The sequence below is a fragment of the Belonocnema kinseyi genome, chromosome 5 (assembly GCF_010883055.1).
Source record: "Belonocnema kinseyi isolate 2016_QV_RU_SX_M_011 chromosome 5, B_treatae_v1, whole genome shotgun sequence".
Lineage (NCBI taxonomy): Eukaryota > Metazoa > Arthropoda > Insecta > Hymenoptera > Cynipidae > Belonocnema > Belonocnema kinseyi.
The window spans coordinates 91,068,443-91,096,339 of NC_046661.1; the positions used below are offsets into that span (position 1 = coordinate 91,068,443).

Genomic DNA, 27,897 nt, shown 5'->3' on the forward strand with positions numbered 1-27,897 from the left:
TTTATATATCCGTGGTTGAAGTATTTTCTTTTTTGTTTAAATTTCAACTATTTATTTTTAAATTCAACTGCTTGGTCTGAAACTTATTTTATAGAAACCTGGAATCAAATTACCAAAAAAGATGTCCAATAGCAGTGCAAATATTAAAAAATTTATTGAATTTGTTATAAACAAATAATTGAATGAAAATTGTTTCGTGGGGATTGGCTGCTATTAGTCACTTGATTCGCATTAAATTTGAACAAATTGTGGACAAAAAGAGTTTTTTCGTTAAATTCATAAAAGTTTATAAATAATTTGTTATTTTAAAAGCAATTTTTATTTTAAAAAATATACATGCCAGGTATTTTTGATACATTAAATAAAGTTTTTTTATGTAATCGATCATATGTTGCTTGAAAATAAAACCTAAGTATCATATTTGGTCAACAAAAAAATTTCATAAGTATGTAAACGATCTTAATTAACAAATGCACTATCTAACTATTTTTGCAGGTACAAACTTGATTTTTTCGATAAAATTAACTGTAAATAACTAACTTCTAAATTTTGAAGAACATTTTGAAAATTTGAACAGCCAATTATTTATCAATGATTTTTTGCTATGAATCGATACCTTTGATAATTGTTTAATCAAACTTAATTACCAAATAACTTATTTGGCTATCTTTCAACGTTTAAATTTTTTTGTGTGCAATAAACTTTTAATAATACATTTTTTAACTTTTTTATAGTTCAATTAAGATATACTATTTTTATTTTCATTAACAAAATACTGAACAATAATTCTTTACCATACGTCGATAACAATGGACGACTTAATAAAGAAACTTAATTACTACTTTAATTTCTTTTTTGTTTAACGGAATTGATCAATTTATTAAAAAAATTTAATTTTAATGCTGAATAATAACCAAAAAATGTATTTGTTAATTAATTTTGGTTAAACAATGATCAAATGTTATCAATTCATAGCAAAAAATTATTCCGAAATAACTGGCTGTTAATTCCGTGAAAAAAATGTATTGTATTTGTAAATAAATAAAATGATAAAAGTTTATTGAATTAATGGTTGTTTACAATAATAAATTGTTTAATGTCATCAAAACGTTCTCAGAAATTTAAAAGTTCGTCATTAACTGTTAATTTCAACGAAAAAATCAAGTTTGTACCTTCAGAAATAGCCAAATAGTGCATTTTGCAATTAAGGTAGTTTAAAAAATGATTAATTTTTATTTTGTGGCCAAATATTATACTAAGGTTTAATTAACAAGTAATATGTGATTGATTTAATAGGAAAAACTTTATTGTTATCATCAAAAATAGCTACTTTGGATATTCGATTATAAAAATTGATTATAAAATAACAAATTATTTATTGAATTTCATTATTTGAACTAAAAAACCCTTTTTGTCCATAAATTGTTCCAATTTGTTTGTAAAAAATTCAATAAATTTTTCAAAATTTGCATTACTATAGAACATCTTTTTTGGATAGTTGCTTTTAGTTTTCTAGGTGTTTTTGATTAAAACAAAGCATTTTTCAAAAACCGGTAAACTTCAAAAGTCAAATTTTTTTTTTCATTTTTGTTATTAAATTAAAAAAAAAATTTTTTGAATTGAAAAATCGGCCACGGCAGTTCGATGTGGAATTTTATTAACATTCATTAATAAAAAAGTTAAAATTAGATAATAATTTTCTTCTGAAAATAAATTTTACCACGCACGTTTTTTTTGTAAGAATCAAAATACTATAACTGATGTTATTTAAAATAAAAAATTTTTTTTAAGAAAAATGGTCAAATTCACACACAAAAAAACATTGACTTTTAAATTTTTTTGCATTTGAAATTTTTCTGTGACTGAAATCGTTGGAACAATTTTTTTAAGTTAAAATATTTTTGAAGAAAATAAGTTTGATATTTTAAAGAAACTTACGAGTACGTCCGAAAAATTTCAGTGAAAGATTAATGAATGTATGCAATTTTTGTTTATTAAAAAAGCTGAAAATCATGTTGAATTTTCTTTTTTTCTTTTTCTTTTTTTGCAGCAATTTAAATATTGATGAAGTGATGCTTACTTTTTTCTTTCTGCTTCGGGATTGTTTAGGTAGGCCTGAGGACTTCTGTTAATATTGGCATCTAAAACTTCACCCTGAGTTACAAAAATTCGTCCAGGGACCACTGATTTATGGGCCCTTTCTATACTCTGAAAACGAAAATATTTTTTTTATCAAAATTTTATTTTGTTGATAATTTAAATAATAAAGTTTGTTTACTCTTAAGAATATAATCATTAATAACCTGGTGGATCACACAATAAGGAAAGCTCTGTTTAGCCCCGAAAAATTCAGAGAGTTGGAAAAGGGGATGGACTAATAATCCCGCATTTGAGGACAAGACACTACGAATAAGAAAATAATTAATGATCATAATATTAAAATTTATTTATTTACTTTGTCAGTTTGACACATTGTTAAAACTTGGTTCATTTTTCAACATTTTGTTATAGATTTCACAGAAAATCTTATATGAGTTCAAAAGTTTATTTCTTCACTAAAATTATTTTTTAATTTTCAATAGAAAAATTTTGAATTCAACGAAAAAAATTTAAATTTTAACAGAAGAGTTTGATTTTCAAAAGAAAAGATCTTTTAACCAATAAAAAAAATTTTATCTAGAATTTTGAGTTTTCAAGGCTTCGGACGAATTTTGGAAATAGAAAGTTGAATTTACAATCCAAAAATTAATTTAAAAATTAAATTTTTAACAAACTGTTGAATTTTCAACAGTTGGAGAAATAAGTTTTTAACCAAATTAAATAAATTTTCAAATAAACAGAAGAATTAAAAAAAATTCTATACAAAAAAATTTCGACAAAAAGTGAAGTAATTTAATTTATAGTTAAAAAAATTATTTTTGAATAAAAAAAAGAGAACTTTTAATAAAAAATTGAAATTTCTGAAAAAAATGAACTTTTTTACCAAAAAATAATCATTTTGAACAACATAAATCATTTTTTAACAAAATAAGTGAATTTTCAGTTTAAAAAAATGAATTTTCTGGCTAAAGTATAAATGCTACACTTTTAGTAAAAAAATTAACTTTGAACAAAAAAAAAGACAAATTCGAACAAATTTTTTAAATTTTAAACTAAAGAAATAAATTTTTACTAAAATGATACATCGTTAATAAAAAAATTAAATTTTTGGCAAAATCGTTGAATTTTCAACCCAAAAGATGAATTTTCTAACAATAAAAACCAATTTTTAACAGCATAGTTTAATTTTCAACTAAAGAATACCAATTTTCTACAAAAATGGAATGCTTTAATTTTAAGTTTAAGAAATAAGTTTTGAATCGAATTTAATAATTTTTATCAAAATCGTTAAATTTTTAACTATACAGACGAATTTTCAAAAAATATAAATAAGTGTCTTTTAATAAGAAATATTGACAAAAAAGTAAAATATTTAAATTTGCAGTTAAAAAAATTTAGCTCAAATACAAAATAATAATAATTTTGAACAACATAAATGAATTTTGAACGAAATAAGTGAATTTTCAGCTGAAAAAATCAATTTTCTAGTAAAAGGGTAAAAGCTACATTTTTAGTACAAAAGAAAATAAAAAAAAAATAAATAAAACGAATTTTCGAACAAAGAATTGAATTTTAACTAAAATGACGCATATTTAATAAAAAAAATTACATTTTTAACAAAGCAGTTACATTTTTAACCCAAAAGATGAATTTTCTAATAATAAAGACAAATTTTTTACAAAACATTGTTTAATTTTCAACTATAGCAGACCAATTTTCGACAAAAAATAATATGCTTTAATTTTAAGTTAGAAAAATGAGTTTTTAACCAAATTAAATAAATTTCCTTGCAAAATCGTTAAATTTTTAAGTATTCAGGTGAATTTTCAAAAAATAGTAAGAAATGTCTATAAAAAAAAGATTTCGACAAACAGTAAAAGATTTAAATTTTTAGTTAGAAAAAATGTATCTTGAATAGAAAAAAATCATCATTTTGAACAACATAAATAAATTTTTAACTAAGTATGTTAATTTTCATGTGAATTTTTAACCTCACTGTTGAATTTCCAACCAAAAAGTTTACTGATTTAACAAAAAGACATATTTTCAGAAAAAAAGATAAATTTTAAAATAAAACAGATAAATTTTCAAGAAAAAGATTTTAATTTAACTTAAAAAATGAAAAAAGAAACAATGTTTACTGGAAAGCCTTCAAAATTGTGCAATTTTAAACTTTGAAATTATATAAAAATCTTCTTTTGTGTATTCTTTTAGTTAATTCTTTAATTTCAATATACAACACGAACATTTTAATTTATTTTGTATTTTTAATGGTTTTAATTTAAAAATTCTTTAATTTTAAATAAAAAAGCTAAATTTACCATTTTCTATATTCATGAGTAATTAGATACATTTAGAATTGAAACAGTTGAATTTTGAAAAGTTCGATTAACAATTTAACAATTCTTAATTTTGAAATTATTCAAATGCATTTAAAATTTTTTGAAATTTCAGTAGGTTTGAGTATAAAAAGTCTTAATATCACAATTATTATTTGGGACTAAAAATTTTTTAAGTTTTGAATAAAGTCGGGATTTGATTAATTTTCAAAGTGCCCTCTTAAATTTTTTTTCCTATTTTAAATTACTTTTGTACGACTTTTTCACAATTCAATTTTTAAATATTATAAATGAACGTAATTCATTTTAAAAAGATTAATTAATTTTTTATCTTAGAAAAATTGCTCTAATCAATTTCTGCTTTAAATTGTAATAGTGTTTGCAATAACAATTTAAAATTCTAGAAATTTATAAGCTTAGAATTTAAATTATTATATTTATTCCTCGGTTTCAAATTTTCAGATTTTAATTGCCTCAAATCAAAAATTGTTAAAATTTAAAAAATTTAAATTATCAAATTTTGAACACTTTAAATTAGAAACGATACAATTTCAATTCCTCGAAATTTTAAATGATCAAGTTTTAAAAGTTCTTAGTTAAAAGTATTTAATTTTTAACGTTTTGAAATTGTTCTGTTCCGAACTTTTCACCTAAAATGATTCTATTTCGAGATTCTTAAATTAAAAATAAAATTGTTTAATTTCGAGCGCTTTGAATTATAAATGATACGATTTGCACTTCATTTTAATAATATTATTAAATCCTAACCAAATGTTAGTATGATATTTTTTAATTTCAAGAGCTTCGCATTTAGGAATTTAAATTTTCAAACAATTACAATTTTAATTTATTGAATTTGTAATGCTTTTATTTACAAATTATACCCTATCTAAAATTGTTTGATTTGCAACATTTTTTTATTATTTTTTCATTTCGAAATTATTTATTATTGTTTCACAAATGTTCTACAAATTTGTCACAATAAATTGTTTCAAATAAGTGGCTTTTTAAAATATCAATATTTTTAATTTTAGTAAATAAAAGGCTAGAAACGTGAACGCGCGGGTGTTTTTCTGCTATTAAGAAAATAATTAAAGATATCATTGTTTAATAAATTATAAATCAAGTTTTAATAAATAAATACATAAAATTCTCTGGCTTACATTTGTAATTCCATTCACGAGTGCGAAAAATGATTGCTTCACAAAACCGAATATCGTGAGATCGAAAAGAACATCCATCATATATCCTCCTGGAGCTGAATGTGTATGAGTTCCACTTATCATAACATTATTTTCGGTATATAAATCACCAAATCGCCGTTCCAGTCTTTTAAGAACCTATAAGATGAAAATAAGTAAAAAAATTTTATATTTAAAAAAAACTGCATCAATTATATTGAAAAATAATTAAAAATTTTTATTTGATAAATTATTAAATTATTAAAAAACTAAATAAATGTTTGATGTTAATTATTATTAGTCTACTGATTTTATATTAATTTAAAAAAAATGTAATATTGATTTTATGAATCTAGTTCTCTCCGTAGCTTACGGGTAAGAGCTCCAACTGACAATCTGAAGACCTGGGTTCGAGACCCAGTGAAGTCAGGGAGTTTTTTCAGAACTTAAAAATAAACTAAATATTTAAAAACAATATTGAGACAAGAAGACTAGTCTAAATGAAACTAAAAAATATTTACTCGGGACTTACAGTCTGAAAAAAGTTTTTCTCAAAAAAAGTGATAGAAATAAAAAAAAATTTGAAGAGAAATGGCTATCGGAAATTATTACGAAAAATTTTACCGCTTGTCTGACGCCGTTGCTTATCATGGCACTATCCACACTAACAAAAACAAATCTTTTCTCGCCATCATCGATGATGAAAGCTCGAGAAAAAGTTCGAAGGTGGAGACCTGTACCCTTCTGTTCAATATTTGCATATCCCATCTGAAAAATATGAAAAGACTTAGTTTATAACAAATTAAGGTTTTTTTTATTTCTGAAAAAATTCAAAATTTTCATGTCATCTCCTTTACAATTACTTAAAAAAAACAATTTCCAAGAGAAGAATTGAATATCCTTTTAGTATGAGACTAAATTTGTGTTGATGAGCCTTGTAATAATTAATTATACCAAAGGCAGGCATTTAAACAAATGAATTTTGGATTTATATCAAGCTATCCAAAAAAATCGTTTTTTTAAAAAGTGAAAATGTTTTCCGGTTTTTTCGAAATATAAGCCAAATAATGAAGTTTGACCCCTAGAAGAACATGATAGGATGATTCTAATAATCTTCATCTTTAAATAAATTTTTGTATTCATAGTAACAAATAAATGAAAATATATTTGTAACATAATTTGGAAGATTATATAAAGTGATTAGAAATTATTAACGTTTCTAGACATCTATTAGGTAATCGAAAATTATTGTTTTTTTATTTATTATAGATATATAAATTCATCCTGACTTGATACATTTTTCTGTGGCTGAAATCGTTGAAACAATTGCTGTTAAAAAAAATATTTTTACTGCAAAAAACCTTTTTTGGTGACGTGAAATTATCAGAGCAAGTCAGCTAATCATGTTTAAAACAATGCATTCAGTATTATTTGTGAAATTGAATAATCTATATCTTTTTTAGTTGCAATTCATGTTTTTTTTTAAAATCATCTTTTTTAGTAGAAAATTAATGCTCCTCGTTGAATATTCACAAGTTTTTTTTGTAAAATTAAAATTTTTGGTGAAAAAGTAAATCTAATTTGTAGAAAAATTAACAACTTTCTTAAAAAATAATTTTTTTTTTACAAATTCAATTGTTCTGTTGAAAATTCGGCTTTTTGGATTGTGAATTTAACTATCTGGTCGAATAATTTATTTCTCTGCTTGAAAATCTGAATATATTCTTGAAAATCTTTTTTTTAATTTGAAAATTATTTTTTTGATCAAAAAATTAAGTATTCTCGTTAAAGATTTTTCATTTTAGTTGAAAATTTATTCCTTAATTATAAATTTCACTATTTGGTTCAAAATTCTATTTTTCGTAAGAGATTTCTTTTTTTTTTTTAATTGAAAATGTAAGTACTTTATTTTTGGAGAGAAAATTGATCTTTTTTAGTTAAAAATTCAAATATTATTTGGATTAAAAATTCCTCCTTCTGGTTGAAAATTTAATTATTTTGTTGGAATGCGTAGTTTTTTCTTTACAAATGTATTTTTTAAATGTGGATTTACTATTTCAGTCAATGATTCTTTATTTTAGCAGAAAATTCATCTCATTAATTAAAGATCGGACAATTTTCCTTATAATTCTATATTTTTGTGACAAATGTATTGTAAAAAGTGTATTTGTTTAAAATACAAAATTGAAGTGCTTCATCTTCTTCTCGGTTGAAAATTGGTATTTTTAGTTAAAGATTCAATTATTTGGTTAAAAATCAATCTGATTTGCAGAAAATTAATCTTTTTGTTTAAAATCATATGATTTTATTGAAAATTCATCTTTTTGGTTTACTTAAATTGTTTTTAAAAATTTTTTATTTAAATTTGTTTGGGCTCAAATATCAATAATTACATTTATTTTGACAATTCATCTCTTTTAGTTAAAAATTAATCTACTTTGTAGAAAATTCAACAAAATATTGTTATAAAGTAAATTTATTGTTTAAATGTTCCTCATTTTAGTAAATAAAGATTTTTCAGCCATGAAAGAAAAGAAATTTACCTAAATTGTCGAAACTTCAAGCCAAAAGTCGAAGTTTCTGTATAAAAATTTAACTTTCAGCGATGAAAAAATAATTTTTAATCAAGTATCCAACCAAAGAGATGAATTTTCAACCAAGACAGATGACATTTTTGCTAAAACAGATTGATTTTCAATAAGAAAAAGACCAATTAAAAAAATGGAATTCTTGACTGAAAAAGATTTCACTTGAATTTTCAACACCATAATATGAATTTTAAGCAAGTAAATTTTCAAAAAAAGATTTGAATTTTCAACGGAAAAGGAGGATTTTTTATTAAAATATTTAGATTTTTTGGTAACAAAAAATAGTTGAATTGTTACTCAAAAGACATTTCGATTAGATTTTTCCACGCAAACGTATGAATTTTAAAGAAGTAAATTTTCTATGAAATAATTGAATTTTCAAGCAAAAAATTTTATTTTTATAAAAGAAAAATAAAGTTTCTAGTAAAACAAGTGAATTTAAAATTTAAAAAAACCACAAATTTTAAATAAAGTTGAATTTTTACCTAAAAAGATTTCAAGCAACTTCTTAAACCCAAGATATGATTTTTAAACACGTAAATTAAAAAAAAAATAGTGGAATTTTCATCCGGAAAGGATTACTTTTTAACCAAATTTTTTAATTCTGAACCAAACAGTTGCATTTTTGTCTAAAAAGATGCAGTTTCTACCAAAACAGATGAATTTTGGGAAAAACACGAATTTTCCAAAAAATCGTTAGTTTTTATTCAAAAAATATTTTTATTTGACTTTTTAAGATCAAATTCTGACTTTCAAATAAGGAGTAAGTTTTCTACACAGATATTTGAAGTTTCAACAAAACACTTGAATTTTTGACTGAAAAGGATTACTTTTTACCAACGATTTTGGAAGTTTTAACCAAACAGTTGCATTTTTATCCAAAAAGATACAGTTTCTACTCAAATATAAGAATAGTTTAATAAAAAAGACAAATTTTCAACAAAAAAAGACTGTTGAATTCTCATTAAAAAAAAGAGTTTTTTACTTTTCTAAGCCAAAATATAAATTCTATACAAGTTAATTTTTTCACGGAAAAACTGAAATTAAAAAAAAAAGTAGAATAGTTTTTCCTGACCATTATTAATTAAAGACCAGAATCTTAAACTTTTATTATTTTTCACCTAGAACCTTGTATAAACGGAATAAAATAATTTCTAATTAAAATGGAATAATTACGAATTTGTTCTGCTTGACAGTTATTGAAAGTTATAGGAATTTCCTGACTTTTGCAAGAATTTTTTTTAAGTCCCTTAATTTTCACTGAACAATAAAATTCCCTGACTTTAGAAGAATTTTTGTTAGCTAGGTTTATTTTTCACTCATCAGGTTTCTTTGGCGCGTAAAGTGGAATTCATACTCAATTTCTGTAAAATTATTTTTAGTTATTTCTTTCATTTACGAATTTCCAAAAATTACGTACACGAATGAACGACGCCCCCTCCACTTCCGTAAGCAATTGTAAAAAAATTCCTCGACTTCTCCCGCCCTCTTGAGCTGTTACGTAATTTAGTCACGGTCCCTAATCCAGAGTATTCTAATGTAATCCGGAGTAGTCCACATCCGCCGAACTGCATTTTAAGTAGTTGTTTCCCCCTCGGAAGATCCAGAAACGTTATTGAAAAAAATTATTAAGGGCAAAACCATACTCCCAGTTGAAGACTCGGTTTAATTGCAAATACTTTCGTTTATCTTGTGAGAAATAGCTATAAATTGTTAAAGAAATTAAAGCGTGTTATAGAAAGACACAAGAAGAAAATGAACCTGCGACCGATTATAATTAACATGCATGATGGCATCTTTCGATCGAGTCTTTCCTAGTCTTACTGAGTCATGAGGTTCGTTTTGCCGACGGAAGTGAATTGTCCAAATTACAAATGTTAATTTCAAGGTAGAGTATTTATAGGTTTTCTCTTTTAGAAGGACTAGCTGCAGTAGCTGAAAAAAAGGATTATGTCGCTAGATAGATGCACGGAGAAAAGTTTGGTAGAGTCGCTCACTCAACGCGTAAAAGTGTCGCTAATCACACAGTGAACAGCGCCACTTCTGTTTGGTAGAACGGCTTCACTGATTCCGGAACCATTACCCCGAACAAGCCGAACTGTTTAATCAACAGTATTGTCGAGCCGTTCTGCACACGCAGCGCTTACGGCATAGTCCCGCACCGACGCAGCTTAGGAAAATATAGCACCTACATTTGGGAGTGGCTGATCTCCGTAAGTTCGGGGTAACCAGTGCCCCGAATCTGGAGCGGACGCCACACCAAACCGAAGTGCAGCGACTCTCTCCCAAATAACGCGACAGTTTTACATAAACTTTAAAAAGCTAAAGACAACTAATAAACAAAATAATTCTAAAAATAAGAATCCTGCAAATTTTAATCCGAAGAATTACAGTTTTAATAACCTATCTAGACATCCATTCTTACCTTAGGTACCCTACCTTAATTATGAAACGGATCGCAGGCCCTCTCTGAGACCCCTCCTTCCCCCTGTAACAAACCGTAACAAAATATTCCCCCCTCCCCCTCTTACTGCCCGTATTTTTTAGTTACCTGAAATGTTTTGTTAGTGATTGCTAGTAGAATTAGGCAGGCTCCACAAAATTTATTTTCAAAATTCCCTCCTTTTTCCTTGTCAAATTTTTCATTTTCCTCAATAATTAACATTCAAATACAAACATTCTGATCTCGTAATACTTTAAACATCAAATCTTTTATAAGCTGATTGAAACAATATTTCAGATACAAATTATATATTTTTAAGTTTATCAATTCATTTTAAACCAAAAAAATTTCTTTTCTACTATAAAAGACGGCTTTTTAACAAACAAAAACTTGAATTAACAACTTAAAAAGATAAAATCTAAAAAAAAGGTATCATAGTTAAAAAGAATATGTTTTTACCATAAAAACGAGAAATTTGAACTAAAAAAGATAAATCTGAAAAAATGGAGAAGTTACATTTTTAGTAAAAAAAAACTTGATTTCAAGTAAAAAAGGCCTTTCCACGTAGCAGTTAAATTTGCAATCAAAGAAATAAGCTTTTAATTTAGAAAAATTAATTTGTAGCAATGTAGTTTAACTTTAAGCGAAGTAGTTGCATTTTCATTTGAAAAAGATTAATTTTTAACAAAATAGGTAAACTTTCTACCAAAGAGATGAATTTTCAACTAAATATGTAAATATCCATACGCAAAATTATTTCTTAAGAAAGTGATTCAATCAAATCTGTTAAACAAAATATTTAAATACTTAATGAAAGAATAATAATTTTGAACCCAAAAGTGGAATTTTCATTTTAAAAAAAATGAAATTTTACGAAAACAGATGAATTTTAAATCAAACAGATAAATTTTCCACAAAAAAAATGTTGAATTTCTGGTTGAAAAAGATTTCAGTAGACTTTTCGCGATCAAAATATAAATTTTTAAATAAGAAATAAGTTTCGAAACCAAAACTTGAATTTTCAATCAAAAAAGATTAATTTTAACCAAAAAGGATGACTTTTTAACAAAATTGTTAAGTACTCTACCAAATAGTTGCATTTTTATTCAAAAAATATTAAATTTCTTTAAAAAAGATGAACTCTTATCAGGAAAAGAAAATTTAAAAAACATAGTTGAATTTTAATCCAAAAAAGATTTCAGTTGAATTTTCTACCAAATAGTTGCATTTTCATCCAAAAAAGATTCAATTTCTCTTAAAGCAGTTAAATTTTCCGTAAATAAACGAAACAAAATTTAAGTAAAACTTTCATTCAGAAAATATTTCAGTTCATTTTTCAACATTAAAATATAAATTTTAAACAAAAAATAGATTTTCTAAGACGTAGTTCAATTTTCAACAAATAGTAGAATTTTCAACCACAAAGTATGACTTTTTAACAAAATAGTGTATGTTTTTAACAAATAGTTGCATTTTTATTCAATACAGATAAAATTTCTCTTAAAATAGAAGAGTTTTTAATGAAATTAAAAAAAAATATTTTATATATTTCATCCAGAAAAGATTGCAGATCTCTGATCAATACTAGAAAATTAAATTTAACCAAAAAGTAAATTTTGAACATTGCAGTAGAATCTTCAACTGAAAAGTATTTTTACAAACAAAAGTATTGCAACGAACAGTTGCATTTTTATTTAAGAAAGATGAAATTTCTTCTGAAAAATATCAATTATAAAAAAAATTCAAAATATAGTTAAATTTCCATCCGAAGAAGATTTCACTTCACACCCCAACCGTAAAATAAGAAATATAAACAATAAGTTAATTTCCTGCTGAATATTAAAATTTAAAAAAATAAATTATGATTTTTTAACTAGATTGTTAAATTTTCAACCAAGTAGTTGCATGTTGCTCCAAGAAAATGAAAAATTCTACTGAAACGGGTGAATTTTTTAATCAAAAAGACAAATTGTCAAAAAACCAGTTATATTTTTATCTAAAAAGATGTCAATTGACTTCTCAACACAAAAATATGAATTTTAAGCAAAAAGTAAATTGTCTAGGAAATGGTTGAGTTTCCAAAGTCAGGGAGTTTCTATTAATTAAAATAACTGTCAAGGAAAATAATTTTGTAATTTTTTAATATAAATTTAAAATTGTTTTGTTCAGTTTATGTAAGATTAAAGGTAAAAAAAATTAAAAGTTTAAGATTCTGGTCTCTAATTATTAATGGCATAGTGTTTTTTTTTTTCAAATTTGATTAATTCTTACAAAATTGACTTATTTGAAATTCAGATTTTAGTGTTCAAAAGTAAAATAAACTCTTTTCTTATGTGAATTGAACCGTTTTTTTTTGTTTGAAAATTTGTATTTTGAATTTAAAAATTCATATATTTTAGTTGGAACTGCACCTTTTTTAGATAAAAATGCAACTGTTTAGTTAGAAATTCAAAATTTTTTCCAAAAAGTCATCCTTTTTGTATAAAAAAATCAACTGTTTTGTTGTTAATTTACTTTTTATTCAAAACTTTATTTCAAAAATGTATCTATTTGAGTAAAAAATGCATCTTTCTTGAACAAAAATGCAACTGCTTAGTTGCAAATTCAAAAGTTTGGTTGAAAGTTCATCCTTTTCGGTTGAAAATTCCACTTTTTTTTTAAATTCATGTGTTTAAAATTCAAATATTGGTTTTGAAAAGTAAACTGAAATTTTTTTTTATTTAAAAATTCAAATTTGTTTAAATTTTTATATTTTTTTATTTAAAAATTCATCTGTTTCAGTAGAAATTTCATATGTTGGTGTTGAAAAGCCAAATTTAAGTCTTTTTGGGTAAAAGATCAACTATTTTTTGTTGGTGAAAATTTGTGTTATTATTTAAAAAATTCACTTATTTTAGTAAAAACTGCATCGTTTTTAGATAAAAACGCAACTGTTTGGTTAAAAATTCAACTATTTTTCGAAAATTCGTAGAAAATTCACTTCTTATTTATAACTCATACTTTGATGTTAAAAAGTCAAATAAAAATGTTTCCAAGATGAAAATTTAACTATTTTTTTGAAAATGTGTGTTTTTATTTGAAAAATTAATCTATTTTAGTAAAAACTGCATCTTTCTTCGAAAAAATGCAACTTTTTGGTTAAATATTCCAAAATTTTGGTAAAAAGTCCACCTTTTCGGTTGCAAATACAATGCATAGCCTTCATTATGTGAATGATGTTTATAGAATACAGATAACATATTTTAAGCGAATTCTGGACTTTCTGAAGTACTGTACCACTTATGCGATACAAAACGAAACATAAGTGTTCCCATATCCAAGCAAAAGTGTTAAGCAGGCTGTTTAATTGGCTAATGAAAATAATTAATATTAAAGAAAATGGACTATCCAGAATATGCTTTAATATATTGTTTGACCTCGAAACTTGGGTGGCTTAAATAATTTACGAATCTGCAAGAAAAGCTGATCTATTAAACATGTATAAAGATATCATTGTGCGTAAAGATAATTCAAGAATACAAGAGTCAAGCATTCAAAAGTTTTTCCACAAGTTAAAAGGTCTAGTAGAAATTACAGTTAAACTCCAAAGATACGAGGAGTTTCGAAATAATGAACTCCAAACATACAAGCGTGAAAGGGGCTTCCGCTCTCTCCTTTGGAGTCGGGACGCTCGTATCTTTGGAACTAGTATCTTCGAAAATCGAGTGTATTTGAATTATCTTAAGGAAAATATTTCATCAGTTATCCCCAATGTAATGGCAGAACACCGCTTGATCACCACTATAATGCATAGAATACGAGTTTATGGCCAGAAAATTAGATTAAATCCTAAAGAAAATTGTACTATTTGCTTCAATTTAGGCGGGAAACTTTATTTTCGGTCTTGGTTGAGTGCACACTGATTAGGTAACTTTATTACTGCAAGGCCAAATCTCATTTAACCGGCAACTGGCCTAATAAAATTAATAAATACAATGCAATAGTTTATCTGAAATTCATTACAGTCCGAAAGTTAATTCTGGATCTAAGCTTCTTATGCATGTGACTTTTACATTCTCATCAATTATCATTGATAAAATATTAAAATTGTTGAAAAAAACTCACACCGCAGTTTTTCAAAAGATCTCAACATTTTGAGACAAGCTGAAGCCGAAAATCAAGTTTTGGTGATGGCGTCTGTGTCTGTCCAGACGTCCGTCCGTAAACACGATAACTCTCGAAAAAATGAATCGATCAAATCGAGCGTTGGCACACTTTTTTTAGGTCGTAAAAGAAAAGACGAATACGCTAATCAGCCATTTTGGATTTAAATTGAAAAAGTTAAGGCTTTTAAAAATTATCTGATACTATTTTTTTAAGTTTTTTAAATTTTATGTAAGACTATTCTTGATACTCACAAGGCCGTGCAATTTATCATTAAGACTTAAAAAAAAGAAAATCATCAGATTTATAGCATTTAAAATATTGTAAAAATCAATCTGAAAACAAAATTTTAAGCAAAAGAACGCACGCTACAAAAATAAGCCAAGAAAAAAAAGATGTTGCCTTTGAAAAGCCATACAAGATTACTATTAGAACTGTTTCAATTATTTTCAAAAAATAAAATTTTGATCGAACATAAAAAAATGAACAATAAAAAATTTTATTTTTTGGTAAAACTATGCAGGATGCAAAAAAAAGATATTCAATCAAAATTTGTACTCTCAAAAAAGGTGAACAAATTTGTTAACAATCACTTCGTGATAAGACGCGTAGTTCTTGTTATATTTGTAAAAAATAACATTAAACATAAAAAAATAAACAATTTTTTTCTTGGTAACACAATCTGCGAAAAAAATGAACGAAAATTGTTTAAAGCACATTTAAACATATTTTATTTCTATCTAAAATTACAAAATAGAATCTTGTAAATAACATTAATAATAAATTATTTTTTATATTTATCTGTATTATTATTAATATTATTTATTAATTTCAAAAAGGCTCGCGCTTTCCTGTACATGCGCAGTTAAAAAATTCAATTCCGGAGTTTCTACTAATTCTTTTTAATATCAAGAAATGGGGACAGGTGTCGATTGGCGTGAAGACATTTATTTTTTTAGTGAAAACAATCGCAAGGACATCTATGAATCGAACTTTTAAAACACTGAAATAATGATTTTGGGATGAATTTAACATTTTGCGATTGCTAAACCGAAATGCAAATTATAATTTATTTTGCAACTATAATAAAAATATCTTTGCTTAAGGAAGGTTCAAAATAAAGAACGGAAATTTGGAATCTGGAACGCAAACTAGATGAACTAAAAATTAAACATGACATCGAAACTTAAAGACTGCAGCGCACATCACCCCAAATAGAAGAAGAACGTAAGAAATCTATTGAAATATTACAGGAAGAGGACTTCGAAAAGACCTTTGAAAGTAGTAGGCTATAAGAAACAGAACAAGAAAGAAAAATGCATAGAGGAAAAATTAGTTTGGAATCCAAATACAGAAAACCGATTCATAGAAATCATGGAATAGCTTTGGAAAACAGGAAAAGAACATTCAGCCTTAGAAGAAAGATTTGATAGACCAGTTTTAAACATAAACAAAGCTGCAAAAGAATCTGGTATGAAGAAAAAATTATGGGCGGAGCATTCAGTAGGTTTCATTTCAGATATAGGAGGAAATAAGGGTGAAAATCTTGCTAAGTAATGAGGAAAACAAATGGAAGGAAATTTATACGCAAAAGAAGAAACAGATTAGGGACAAGAGTTTTAAAAAGTTGAGGATATCAAGAACATGGATGATATTTGGAGTGCAACAGGAGTATTCAGAAAGAAAAAGAGAAGCAAGATTGCTAAAATAGGTAAGAAGAAAAGGAAAACTCAGTTTCAAAATTTTTTAGGGACAAGAGTAATGGATGGAGAAGATTGCGAAGATACAGAAAATCTTTGAAGGGTTAATAACGAAGTACACCTAATTGTAGAGGATAACGAAAAACCAAACAAAAATAGCGAAATTGATGAAAAATAGAGATGGGGGAGCTAATTAACTGTATTAGTAAAATGAATACGGGTAAAGGAGCAGGTGAAGGCAAAATCATAAACAATTTTCTATACTCTCTCTCTCTCTCTCTGCTAAATGGTTTGTTGAATTACACGAGATAAGTCAGGAAATGTGGCAGACGCTAAAAATAAGCTCGAGCTGGAAAACAGCTAGAATTTTTCCAATTTTTAAAGGGGGGCCGATGGCAATACTACCAATTGTATAAGAGTATCTCTTCTCGAAGTGAGGTATAAAATTGTGGCCAGAATAATGGATAACATGTTCTGAGCTTGGTTAGAAACAAATGAAATTTTAAAAGAGAGCCAATTTTATTTTAGAAACGGCCGGGTGACTAGAGATCACGTGTTTACACTAAAGTCACTGATTAATAACAAAATCAAGCAGCAACGTAGGAAACTTAAAGTACCATTAATTGACTTCAAAAAAGCTCTGGACACTGGGGAAAGAAATTTATTATTAGAAAGTTGCGGCGAATTGGGATATCAGGTAGAATGCTCAGAATGATGAAAATTATTTCTCAAGATACTTTAAACGAGGCAATTACAGGGAAAGGCACAACTGAAAGCTTTAGATCAGACAGGACTGCCGGAAAAGTGTGCTTGCTGAGTGTGAAGTTATTTAAAATTTGAATCGACGAAATAGATGACAGGTGGAGCGGCCAGAATTCCAGAGAAAAAGTAATTGACAAGGAAGACGTATATGTTTCTAACTTCACAGATGAAGTGGTAACAATAGCATACTTTTCGACAGAATTCTTAGATATGCTTAAATCTTTGGATAATTACGTGAAAAGAAGTAAGCTAGAAATCAATGTAAAAAAATAGTGGTTTTTAGAAAAGGGTGGGGAAGTAAAATAACGGAAAATTGAAATATTCATGAAAAGCAATTAGAAATGGCAGATAGATATAAATATTCAGGGACATGGATCCCTGCAGGGTCTACTTTTATGAAACATACTTCAGCAATGGCAGGGGCAAGTCAGAAAGTCAGAAAGAAATTAACGCAGCTTGGGAAGTCATGAGAAGAACCAACATAAAAGACCTAAAGATAATGTGTTATCTGGTAGGCACCTTGGCCAAGTGAGGGATGCTCTATGGAAAAATGAGAAGAATTAGAAAAGTTTTAGGGTTGATGCGCTAAAATGCTCATGGTCCTAAATAGAAATACGGATAATTACATTTGGCTAATGGAATCGGGTCGACGGACCGTTGACTTCGAAGCTAGAAAGAGAGCCAGCGAATACCTATTTTTACTTCCAAATATGGAAGAAGGGAAGCTTACTAAAGTGTGTCTACCAAAAAAATAAGGGGCATAATAAACAGAAAATCTTTATTATAGGGATAAAAACTGGTAAGAGCAAGGGAAGAGATTGGGGATGACACAACCTTAAAATTAATTTAGGAAAAAGCAGAAACAGGTCTTCTTGAGGGGAAACTAGAAGTACGACTTCAAATCAAGATAGATTAGAACATCAAATCAGTATGGGCCAGAATAGATCAATTAACTTATTGCAAACTTTATGACAACATAGAAACTGGAATTGTAAGAAAAAAATATTACGAGAAAAACCAGATGAACGGTAAGCAAAAAAAAAAGAAGGGGCTAGTTGGAACATTTTATTTTTCTAATTAGAACATTCTATTGACATAACAGTTCTATCACTCTGTTCCATATTAGTTCTATTATAAAATTCAAGAACTGTTGCATATCGTTACAACAGCAGCGTTACAGAACAGTGTGACCTTTATGTTCCGTTCTTGAAATACGTGTAAAATTCGAATAAAATAACAGTTCTATCATTCTGTTCCATATTAATTACATTACAGAATTCCAGAACTGTTACGTATCCTTACAGTAACAACGTCACAGAACAGTGTGACTTCTAATGTTCTGTGATTGTTATGGGATACGCGTGTAATAATGTATTGTATAACTTTTCCCTTTTTGTTATGTAACATTTACAAAACGTGTCTCCTGAAATGCGATGCAATATGGAAAGTTATTAGTAGCGACATGGTGGTTAAATTGGCAAAATAACTGGAAAATTAAACCAAATTCGTTTCCTAAGAAGTTGTTGCTCCAATTGTTTTGAAAAATAAGAAGAAAGAGATGTGAATACAAGTTTTCCCTTCATTTCCTGATTCTTCTGCGATAAGTTCAGATTTTCTCGAAGACCTTAGTGTGGATATATATTCTGAGAAATAATTGAATTGACAATAGATAAAACATTGATAATACAGGAATTTCTTTATATAAACCCCAGAAGTTTAGATAAACTGGGTTTAACTTCCCTTGCGGAATACGCAATAGGCATAAAGGACAAACAAGTACACCTATTAAGCAAAGACATTATACAGTCTGGAAGTAAAATTTTTAGATGTGAGAACCTTAAGTGCATCTACACTGTCAGGGCAAATGCTCATGTGATGTTTTTCATTCATACGATTATTAATTTTCTCAATACAAGCTTCAATAGCTAGTATATAGGTCTAGAAGAATGTAAGAAATGTATCCAGTGCCGTTGTTATTTCAGCCCAGGGTTTCTTCCCATAGATTCCAGTTCCTGTTCCCAAGGTTTTTGGAGTTTTTAGAGCCGTAAATGTACCAAATTAGACCTTTTAGGGAAAACGACCTTGATGGGTCTCATGAAGGATAGTTTGCTCAACATTGTATCATTTTGTAAAGCAAGAATAGTCATAAGTTCACTAATATCATTTAGGTCTGTTACCTCAAAATGAATAAGATTAGCCTCCACAAGAAAACTATAGACATCTGCTGCCGCAAACTTCCTCTCGAAAAGGTGCAACAGCAGGATGTCCAAAATAACTTCAAGAGCTGGTGCCAATGTTGTTTTCATAGCACCAGTGATTGTTAAGTAGAAGATTCTTTGTAGGCTTTCTAGATGCTTTATAGTGATGATTAGTCATTTTTTGGTGAGCACCTGACTGTACCTTGACTGTAAAAACCTGATTCGTGTAAAACAAAAAGCAGATCATCAATGAAAAGCGCCCACACAGGTACATCGAACTGTTTACGTTTTCGAGAGGTACGTTAATATATATGAAGAGGTTTTTCCGTTAGGATTTCCTGCTTCATGTAAATGTCCACTAATGTTTCTAGTCTGTTTAGCATGATCAAAGTGAAGCCAATCGGTCTGGTGGATTTTGTCTTATAGTGGGTATCCTTACCCAAAGTTGAAACGAATATTGCTTTAAGCTTTCTCCATGATACTAGGGTATATTCAATTGCTGAGCATGCCCGAAAGATGCTGCACAACAGAACCACCAAGGAACTCTAGAATTTCATCAGTCGTCTCATTCATTTTGTCTGGCAGAAAAATTAATTCCCTTAGTTGACATAAAGAGATACCTCTTGAGGTTCTCTGGATTCTTGCAGTGACAGGTATATTTTTGTTCCTCTAATAATACTTCCTTCACGAGTCCCTTACGAGATGTTATATCTCATTATTATATTTTGTTAAGGTTTTCCTGTACTAATGTCATTTACCAATCTTTTTATCACTGTTAAAAAGTCTTCTGGTATCCTTTGTTAGGTTTTTGGAACTGATATTTCACGCAAGTACATCCCAACCTTGATACTAAGAGGGCAATTCTCCTGATACGCTTTATTCTTATCTTTTTGTATACCTTTCTTTAGTGTACCTTAGAACCTCAGATCTAGTGGCTCTCAAGGAGAAGCATATCTATCTGAAATTCGATATGAATGTATCCAACCATACATTTAACCCCTTGTAAATTTTGCTATAACTTATCATAAATGACTGATCTGCTCTCATTAGTATAGCCTTAACGTTCACCTTGTAGCACCAAGGTTCTTCTGTTAAGTAGAAAGTCCTCCAAAACAGATCCGCAGGTTTGTCTTCGGATGTAATTAATTTTTTGACGCCAATAATCGATTTTCTTGAGATTCTCGAACACTGCTGATTCTACAGTTATTAAAAGTGGGAGTATTTTTTTCTGCCAACCTTGAAATTGATAGCTATCCATCATCTGATATTAAAGGTTTGACTTCGGACTGCTATCCTTTTAAGTCTTGCTGTTGGTTCCACGAATGCACTTGGAATCAAAACCAGCAGCTTTACTGGCATTTAATGATCTTTGCTGTTGATCACTTTGACCTTGGCTCCCGCTCAAGTTTGTAACTATAAAAGCATAATTCTTGAAGCGGCAATTTTGAATCTTAAGATGACTTTTCCAGGTTTACCCTATCGATTTTCTTTTTTAATGCCCCTTAAATTGTCTTAACCTAGACGTCATCGAGTTTTGTTGCAGGGTTCCCCTTAGTGACTATGACCATGTTCAGGTGACCACTAGGCCTGAACATAAGAGTCTGTTGGATCTTTCAGCCGCAAGTTTTTTTGCTCCCTGGCTTTATTCGGTATGCTACTATCAGAATTGGGCTTCATTAGAGACCCATATTTATATAGTTGCTACATTAGAAGAATTCTTGCAAAAAATTTAATTTGCGGAGTTCAATGGATTGCGGAATTTCTTGAATTCTATTAATCTTGTGAATTCCATGAATCTATTAATTACGTGCACTCTATGAATTCCATGAATTTCGTGAGTTCCGTGAAATACCTGAATTTATTATATTCCATTATTTCCGCGAATTACATTAATTTGATCAATTTCTTGAATTTCATGTATTCTTTTAATTCCGCATCTTTCCGTAAATTCTATGGATTCCGTGAATTCTTCAAATTCGTTTATTTACAAGAATTCTATCAAACCCGTGAATTCCAGGCGTGCATACCGCAAATTATTCGAATTCCATGAATTCGTTAACATCCTTAAATTACATAAATTACGACAATTCAGTGTGTTATGTTCAATTTTTCCTTGAATTACGTAAATTCATTGAATTTCGTGAATTTCTTTATTGGCTTCGATTCCTTGATTGACGTTAAATCTTTAAATTATGTGAATACTGTAAATACCGCAAAATCATTTAATTCCGCGAATTCATTGAATTCACTAAATTCTTTAGATTCTACGTATTCTTTGAATTCCGCGAATTCGGTAAAATCCTTGACTTCCATCAAGTTAAAAAATTCCGCGAATTCCGTGCGCTCTATGAATTCAATGAATTCCTCGAATTACGTGAAAATCTTTAATCACGTGTACTTCTTGATTAATGTTAATTCCTTGATTGACTTTAATTTCTTGAATAAGGTAAATTCTATGAATTCCACGAAATCAGTGAATTCCTGGAAATAATTGCACTCCGGGAATTTCTTGAATTCCATGTATTCGTTGAATTGTGTGAATTCAATAAATTCCCCAAATTCAATTAATTCCGTGAACTCAATGAATTCTGTGAATAGCTTGAATTCCATGAACTTCGAGAATTCCATTAATACCGCGAATTCTATTAATTTTGGTGGTTTCATTATTTGCATAAATTCCTTGAATTCCATGAATCTTGGAAATTCCTTCAATTTCGAAAATTGCATTGATTCTGTAAATTGCTTGAATTTCATTAATTTGGAGAATTCAATTAATTCCGTGAATTTCTTGAATTACATTAATTTCGAGAATTCAATTAATTCTGTGAATTAATTGAATTTCATTAATTTATTGAATTTCATTAATTTCGAGAATTTCTTTAAAGGCATGTGACACAGCTAAATACCTATATTACCGAACACACTTTTTTAAGTACAGTGAATGTTTTTTTGAACTTTTTGAACTTGACTGAAAATTTTTTCATCTTTTTTCTAAACCTCAACATTTTTTGAACGTTCGAACTTTTTTTATACATAAAATATCGGTCTCAAACTTTGAGAAATGCAAGAGCCGAAAGAAAACTACGTTTAAGTACAAAGCTTGATAATAAAAGATGTAAAAATAGATATTTTAACAATCAATTCCAACAGCATCAGCCGGTAACGTTTTACACGAAAATACGAAACCTGGCGGCCACTATACGAGGCTCTAGAGGGTTCGTATTTTCGTGTACAACGTTACCGGCTGATGCCGTTGGAATTGATTTTTGAAATATATTTTTTTACATCATTTATTATTAAGCTTTGTACTTAAACGTAGTTTTCTTTCGACTCTTGCATTTCTCAAAGTTTGAGACCGATATTTTATGTATAACAAAAGTTGGAACGTTCAAAAAATTTTGAAGTTCCGAAAAAAGATGAAATAATTTTTAGTGAAGTTCCTACCAAAATGCAGTACCTAAACGTACTTTATTGTACTCTAATACATTTCCCAAAGTTTCAGCTCGATATTTTATTTACAAAAAGAGTTCTTAGGTTCAAAAAACATTCAGTGAACTGAAAAACTGTGGTCGGTAATATTGGTATTTAGCTGTGTCACATGCAAATTCCACGAATTTCTTAAATTCCATACATTCCTTGAAATTCATGAATACTCGCTTTATATACTATACATATAATTTTGAGAATTCCATTAATTCCATTAATTCCGTGAATACCTTGAATTCCATGCATTTCGATAATTCCGTAAATTGCTGAAATTCCATGAATAGGAGAATTTCATTAATTTCGTAAATGCCTTGATTTCCATGAATTTCAAGAATTGTATTAATTCCGTGAATTGCTTGAATTCCATTAATTCCATGAATTCCTTGAATTTCGAGAATTCCTCGAATTACATGAATTTCGAGAATCACATTAATTCCATGAATTTCGAAAATCGCCTTTAGTTCCGTGCATTCTTTGAATTCCGGCAATTCTTAGAATTCCATGAATTTCAAGAATTCTTTTAATTTCATAAATTCCTTGAATTCCATGAATTTAAAGAATTCGTTTAATTCCGTAAATTTCTTGAATTCCATGAATTCCTTGAATTACGTTAATTTCAAAAATTCAATTAATTCTGTGAATTTATTGAATTTCATTAATTTATTGAATTTCATTAATTTCGAGAATTTCTTTAATTCTGTAAATTCCACGAATTTCTTAAATTCCATACATTCCTTGAAATTCATGACAACTCGCTTTGTATACTATATATAATTTTGAGAATTCCGTTCATTCCGTGAATTCCTTGAATTCCATGCATATCCATAATTTCGTGAATTTCTTGAATTCCATGAATTGGAGAATTTCATTTATTCCGTAAATGCCTGGAATTCCATGAATTTCGGGAATTGTATTAATTCCGTGAATTGCTTGAATTCCTTGAATTTCGAGAATTCTTTGAATTATATGAATTTCAAGAATTCAATTAATTCCTTGAACTTCTTGAATTCTTCGAACTTCTTAAGTTCTATACATTCCTTGAATTTCATGAATACGCGCTTTATATACTATATACATGTATATGCATTTCGGGATTTCCGTGAATTGCTTGAATTCCATAAACTGGAGAATTTCATTAATTTCGTAAATGCTTTGAATTCCATGAAATTTTTTGTTTTACAAAAGTTAAAGGATTTAGCTACACATTTTTTTCATCAGGGGTCAAATCTTATTTCCAATAAAATTTTTTTTAAAATCGAAAAACGGTTGTAAATTTCAAATAAGTTTTTTTTTTCTAGACTGCCCTTATATGTATTTAAATTTGAGCTTACAAATGTAACTTCAGCTACAGGACCTGTTGTGTCTGCAATTCCGACACCAACGTTGTAGGAAGAGAGAGCAGTTGGCAGAGCAAGTGCGAGGCATAATGTTAGCAGTCCACATTTCTGCAGTGGGAAATACCCCAACGAATCCATCAAATCTTGTAGACCTTTGGCTCTTCTCTGACATAAGCAAAAAATAATATAAATATAAAATTATTTTCTTTGACGAAATTTAATCTACTTAAACCTATACAGACATAACAAATTATCATTTTAGGCATTTACTCTTATCGTCATGACATTATTCTTTTATCTATCATCACATAGAATTATGTGTCACATTTATCATAACATATTATTCACGTGGCTTTGAAGCAGAATCTATTACAATAATAAGACATTCCATCTAACATATTGAATAAGTGAGCATTTACCATTTTTTATCTTGAATATTAGTCGCAATATGTAAGATTATACAATATGCGACTCTTTTCTATAAATTATTTTCTGTGCGATAATAAAGTAGTTCAAAGTTGATTTTTAAATATTGGAGAAGATTACAAAATATTTTGGAACATAGGAGAGATTTCCAAAAACTTTTAAGGAACTTTAGAATGTTTCGGAATCTTCCAAAATATTCCGAGATTTTCAAAATCTCACTTTGAAATGTTATTAACACTTTCAGAATTAATAATAATAAGTTTCAAATTCATCACTCACTTTTTCAACATCATGTAAATATAGCAGTTTAATCGTATAGTTTAGTTTGAGATCTAATGAAATTAATATCCTACATTATATTATCTATTGAATTTTAGAAATAATTATACACAATTTATAAATTTTTTATCTTTAACTACTTAGTTCTAAAACACTAACTTTAGAATTTTTCAATTTTTTAACAAAGTTTTGAATTGTTTAATTTTTAACGTATATGACTTTCAAAGTTTTTAGAATAATTAAATTTTGAAGATTCAAAATACTTTAAATTCTTCAATTCTGAAATTTCAAAATGAAAATGTTCTTTTTTTACACAAATCACAGTTTTTTGTAAAGAAAATTATTCCCGAAACAGAAAATTTGTTGAATCATAAAAATCTCGAACTGAAAAATTTCCAAATAATGAAATTTCTGACAAAATGTTTCCGAATTAAAAAATTTCCTTTGATAAAAATATTTCATTATTGTAGTTTTAATGAATCAATAGTATTAAACATTGTACGCAATTTTGTTATGCAAACATATTTTTATTCAGTTTTTTTATTAGCTGTTCTTGAATTTTATTATTAGGTGATTTTTCAATTTGGATTTTTATATTTGGGTAGTTCTATTATTTCGGAAATTTTATATTTCGAATATTTTATTATTTGGAATTTTTTAATCTTCTCGTTTTCAAAGTGCTATTTTCAAACAATTTAACTTTGCAGGCCTTGAAACTAGTGTTTTTTGAAAAATCAAAATCTTAACTTTAAAAATGGTTTGTTTAAACTTTCTTAATTTTTGGAGGTTTGCCATGTCAAATTTACAATGTTGTATTGTGTCCAAAAATAGAAATGTCACAAAAATTTCACAATGAAGTATTTCTAAATTAAAAATTATTAGCTTGAAAGCCTTCTTAGTCAGTTTTGATTTTAATAATTTTAGATTTTAGTTTTCTAAATTTTTTGCAATCAAAAGACGTTTAATTTTATACTTTCTGAATAAGCCTTCTGAATTGAACATTTTAAACTCTACCTAAAAAAGAAAAAAAAATTTTAATTGGAATTAGAGATTTTGTTGAGTATTTTTATTTTTTATTTTTATTTTTCAATTTTATATCTTCGAATTATCCCATTTTTTGTTTAAGGTTAAAAAAAAGAATGATTTCAAATAAAAAAATATTTGATAGTTAAGAAAATAAAGAATTTGAAAATAAAAAGTTAAAAAATGTGTTGTTTGAAATCAAAATTGATCAAAATTGAACTATCTGAAATTGATATATTAGTAATAAAGTAACTTCTTTAATTATTATTTGAATTCTGAATTTTTACGATGAAATTTTGAAAATTATAAATATCAATTTGAAATATTTTTAGTTTCAAACTATATAAATATACTTAAAATAATTGAATTTTTAAAGGACTTGAATATAAATTTTTATACTATTGCTAGTTACCATTAAAAAATTTTAGAATTTCAAAAGATTTGACTTTGAAACTTTGAAGTTAGTCTTTAATTTAAAATTGTCCGATTTTAATCGCTTTTAATAGAAATTAATTAAAGTTCTAAAGTTTTCCAATTTCATGTATTTCATTTTGAAAGCCTTTAATTTAAAATAATACAATTTCAAAACCTTTGAATTTTTAATGATTTAATTTTAGATTTTCTTAGTGGAAAATATTCCATTTTTAACGTTTTTAAATTGTCAATAAATAATAATAATATAATAATATGAACATAATAATAATGATAATTGTGAATGATTATGTTAATTTTGAAAAGCATTCAATTCAAGCATATCAATGATTAATTATTATTTCAGACCATTTTTAAAGTCAATATTTCACAATTCGGTAACTAATGAATTTTTAAATTGTTTATATTTTTGATGATTGAAAATAAAAATTCAGAAAATATTTCGAGTTTCGAGTACATTAACCTTACCTACTTTGTAAAAGTAAAAACAATGTGAGGTATAATTTTAATTTTCCGCAAGAAACACATAAATTTTAAAAGACTAAATTACTTTCACGTAGAGAAACATTGCAAAACTTGCATTTGAAGCGTGTGCAATATACATAAAAGATATGACAGTATATGATTTACGATCAATATTTCAAACGCATGTAAAGTGTTAGTAACATTAATTATTAAAAAAAAAGAAATTGTTTTGAAAGTAAAACTATTTTGAAACGTAAATTCCATATATGGAATATATTGGGTCCAGGGGGTCAAATACCTAATAGGTTTTTTTTTTGCGAGAAAAAGAAACCGGAAACATGTATGTCAATATCTCAAATATTTTCCGAGATGTTCATTTATTATGTTAAATTAATTTTCTTTAATTTGCACACATTATCAATGTCGATTCCCCTTTCCAATTTTGACTCTCTTGCTTCAGTAAGACTTCGCAGACAATTTTTATTCATAAATTACTTTTAGAGTTATTTCACTCTTTATAGTCAGAATTCAATTTTTTAGCATTTCTGTCGACCTATAGTGCAGAATATTCAACCAATCTGTATTAATTTTTCAAACTAAGTTCACAATATAGAGCTTTAGTATGACTTTTCAGAAGATTTTGATTCACAAATTATTTGTTGAGTTATATTAATTTTTATATAAAAAATTCGTTTTTTTAGCAAATCCGTGAAATTGTAGCTCAAAATATTTAACCAATAAATCTAAAAATTTAAAGATGAATTGACTAGATAAAGCTTCAGTGCAATTTTTCAGGAATTTTCTTTTCATTAATTATTCTAAGAGTTATTTCACTTTTTATGCTTGAAATTCAGCCGTCCTGTAGCCTACAATATTCAAGCCAGAAGTAAAACAATTTAGTGGGACGATGGTCGTGGGGGCTAAAGCGTAGGCTTTGGACCCACTCCTTCGGCTTGCGGGTTCGATTCCCGCCTCGCACTCTGGAAGAGTCTCGG

General features: G+C 27.3%; 1 protein-coding gene across 4 annotated transcripts in view; it reads right to left on the bottom strand.

Moving 5' to 3' along the window:
- The window catches only part of LOC117172510 (neutral ceramidase), a 290,344-nt gene that overhangs the window by 212,585 nt on the left and 49,862 nt on the right, over nt 1-27,897 (bottom strand). For all 4 annotated transcript variants that reach the window (XM_033360522.1, XM_033360524.1, XM_033360523.1 and 1 more), the window contains exons 2-5: nt 24,272-24,442; nt 6,245-6,388; nt 5,603-5,779; nt 2,081-2,208 (exon numbers count right to left, since the gene is read on the bottom strand). In XM_033360522.1, the coding sequence (XP_033216413.1) occupies nt 2,081-2,208; nt 5,603-5,779; nt 6,245-6,388; nt 24,272-24,442 (620 nt within the window). The remainder of the gene's footprint in view (nt 1-2,080; nt 2,209-5,602; nt 5,780-6,244; nt 6,389-24,271; nt 24,443-27,897) is intronic.